The following is a 3143-nucleotide window of genomic DNA, read 5'->3' on the forward strand; positions in this document are numbered from 1 at the left end:
AGGCGGGGTGGTTGCTGTGCTCAGCCGCCGGAGGAGTGCCCTGAAGGGTTCTATCTGTGCTCCTTGTGCTCCCTGGCAGGCGTTCCAGGAGCAGGGAGCGGGAGCGGAGCCGGGAGCGGAGGAGATCCCGCAGCAGGGAGCGCAGGCGCTCCAGGAGCAGGAGCAGAGGGCGGCGGTCCCGCTCCTCCAGCCCCAGCAAGAACAGGAAGGCTGAAAACAGGTATGGGGGGTCTCTGATGAGCATCAGTGTCATCCTGACAACATGTTGGAACACTGCTGGTAGCACGGAGGGACTCGCCAGGCAAAGCTTTGCTCTGGAGAGCAAGGGGGATGTTGTTTGAATGTCTTGCTCTGAGCTTCTCCCGTTTCTTAATGTGTAGAGAAAGTTTCTGTAAAAGGAAAAGATCCAAGTTGTGACAGCTAAAAAGCAGTTAACTTTAAGATTGAATTTCATTCTGAAAGGTTTGTAGTGCTTCCTTGTTCCCTCAGGTTCCAGTATGGGTAAGTCATGTTTTGTTTCTCAGCATGTAGGCCCAAATTAATAAAATCATAGGATTATTAAGGTTGGAAAAGATTTCTGAGATCATCAGGTCCAACTGTCAACCCAACACTCCACGACCACTAAACCATGTGGTGAAGTACCACATCCACATGTTTTTTGAACTCCTTCAGGGATGGTGACTCCCTGTAGTCAAAGCTACCAGAGCTTTCTAGCACAGGCATGACATCAGACCATAACTTTCTTTAAACTTGTAAATTACTGGAGAACAGGAAGTCATTTCCTGTGTCATTTTCTGAGATACAGCACTTGATTCCTTTGGAAACATCCAGGGCTTTTAACAAATGCAGGTAGGGCAGCACCAGGGGCTCTATAAATGGCATCGTGATGACATCTACCACAGGAGTTTCTAAACTGTTGAGAGTGCTACTGATTGGAGCTGAGCTCTGAGGTGTTAAACCACAACAATAGTGTAACATTTCAGAAATCTGCTCTGTTGAAGCCACCACCTGTTTATCTGCTGTTTGTTGGATTCTGTGGGTGCTGCAGTCAGTGTGAAGTTCATCAGCACTGCTTTTAGGGGTTTGCCATTGAATAAACTGTCTTAGGAAATAGACTTAATAAAAAGAGGTGCAGCTTCAACTCTTTTAGATGTTGACTTTAGAAATGTGTAAAAACTTACTACAGGCTGTGTTCTCTTAAATAGATTTTAATGGAATTTTTGGATGCCTTTTTTATCAGAAGCAAGTAAGGGTAATAAAATCTGTGATAAATGGGTTTTGTGTTAAGTGCAAGTCTGGATGTTATATTTGAGTTACTGAAGTAGCTTTTCCCAGGGAGGGGTGTTTTTAGGACTTTCAGCCAATACCTCATGCCCAGGGGTATGTTCAAACTTCTGTGGTGAGGTGCTAGATCACTTGACCTTTCCCTAGAAGTTCAGCAGACAGGAAGTGTTTAGTATCTCTTTCCTAACTGCTGTCTTCAAGGAGGTGTAAAATAAACTGCAGAACCACTAGAGTACCAATTGTTAGTGTTCTGGAAATGAAGTCTGCAGCTTCCCTCTGCAAAAAAAACCTGTGAAGAAGGGATGTAAAGTGGATGAGTCAGTGGATTGCAATGGATTCTGCTTCTCTGGAAGTGAAAGGGAATGTTTCCAAGACATGGAAGGATTCTCTGGGAGGCAGTGTGCTTTGCCAGGTGTTTGTAAACATAAACCTGTCCAGGGTGTTCATAGTTCTGTGTGTATCCTCCCCTGAGAAAAGCTGTGATGGTCTAAGAAGCCTCTGATCTTACCTTCCAGATCAAGATCTAAAGAAAAGACAGATGGTGTGGAAGTTTCCAAAGAGAAGAAAAAAGACAAAGATGACAAAGAAGAAGAGAAGGAAAAAGATCCCACCACAAATACTGTGGCCACTGAGGTAGAAGCTTTTAATGCTTCTAAATTTAGAAGATAAGAATTTAAACCAGGAATTACAGTGCCCATAGATGACTGCATTGACAAAAGAAAACCTGTTTTAGAGCTGGGCAAAATCCCTGCTGAAGGAAAGAGGAAGCCCTTCAGTCACACAGCTGCCTCTCACAGGCTGTGCTTCCAGTTCTGGCCTAAGAAACATTCATCTCAAATTGAGTTTTCAAACTGCTTAGCCCACGGACCACAGACAAGAGTGAAGGATCTCATTTTTCACATACTAAGTGTCAGCAGAGGAGCTGAAAATATTTTTGGCCTCTGGACCCAGGCAGGAATCAAAGAACAGAGGGAGGGGGAAGCTCACTTTGCCTTGTCCCAAGTTGTGCCTGGGTGCCAGAGTTCCCCAAGGAGCAGTTCTGGCTGACTGGTCTAAACCAGCACGTTGCTTCTGACCCTTTGTAACAGCAGCTGAACTGTCAGTGAGGATTCCCCAGGCCTGAGCCAGCCACAGGGTGTTGTGCTGGAAGGACTTTTGGAAGTAGGGGGTAGTGTGATAATTCTTTAGTCTTTTATGGATCACTGGCTAAAGTGAGTTGAAACTCGCTGGTGTAAGTTGCAATTTTTTCCCCTAGTAAATAAAAGAGATTTTAATACACTCTTGTCTTAAAAATCAGATATGAGCTACTATCATGAAAAATAAAATACTAAATGCATTTCTTAATTAAAAATGTTATAGTTGGTGTTAGTATTCTTCTTTTACTTCCATTGTGATAAGTTTGTGGATGTCCAGTCTTCTGCAGCGTGCTCATGCAGCAGTTCCAGGCTAAAGCCAGTGGCCACTGACTGATTGTTTTTTGTCCTAGAATTTTGATCAGAACAAACTGGAAGAAGAAATGAGGAAACGAAAAGAAAGAGTGGAGAAGTGGAGGGAAGAACAACGCAAGAAGGCCATGGAGAACATAGGAGAACTGAAAAAAGAAATTGAAGAGATGAAACAGGGGAAAAAATGGAGTTTAGAAGATGATGATGGTATTTAACTTTTCATATAACGCTTTTCAGAGTGTGACCTATAAAATAGCAAAGCCTAAATCTGGCTGTGGCTTCAAATGATTTAAGATACAACTGAGATTAAACTGGAGAGATTTATATGAGGAAAAATGATACAGTAATAAAACTGGGCTGTAATTATTTGGGTAGACAAATGATTTAACACATGTGAGCACTTCTCTCTTTCCC

General features: G+C 43.1%; 1 protein-coding gene across 1 annotated transcript in view; it reads left to right on the plus strand.

Moving 5' to 3' along the window:
* Positions 1–79: 79 nt before the first annotated feature.
* LOC103769361 (probable ATP-dependent RNA helicase DDX46) overlaps positions 80–3143 on the plus strand; it is a gene marked incomplete at both ends in the record, with an annotated part of 7692 nt that continues 4628 nt past the window's right edge. Inside the window, 3 exons of the mRNA XM_008936554.1 lie at positions 80–220; positions 1800–1905; positions 2771–2936. Coding sequence (XP_008934802.1) covers positions 80–220; positions 1800–1905; positions 2771–2936 — 413 coding nt within the window. The remainder of the gene's footprint in view (positions 221–1799; positions 1906–2770; positions 2937–3143) is intronic.

This window comes from Merops nubicus, unplaced genomic scaffold, assembly GCF_000691845.1.
Source record: "Merops nubicus isolate BGI_N331 unplaced genomic scaffold, ASM69184v1 scaffold13193, whole genome shotgun sequence".
NCBI lineage: Eukaryota > Metazoa > Chordata > Aves > Coraciiformes > Meropidae > Merops > Merops nubicus.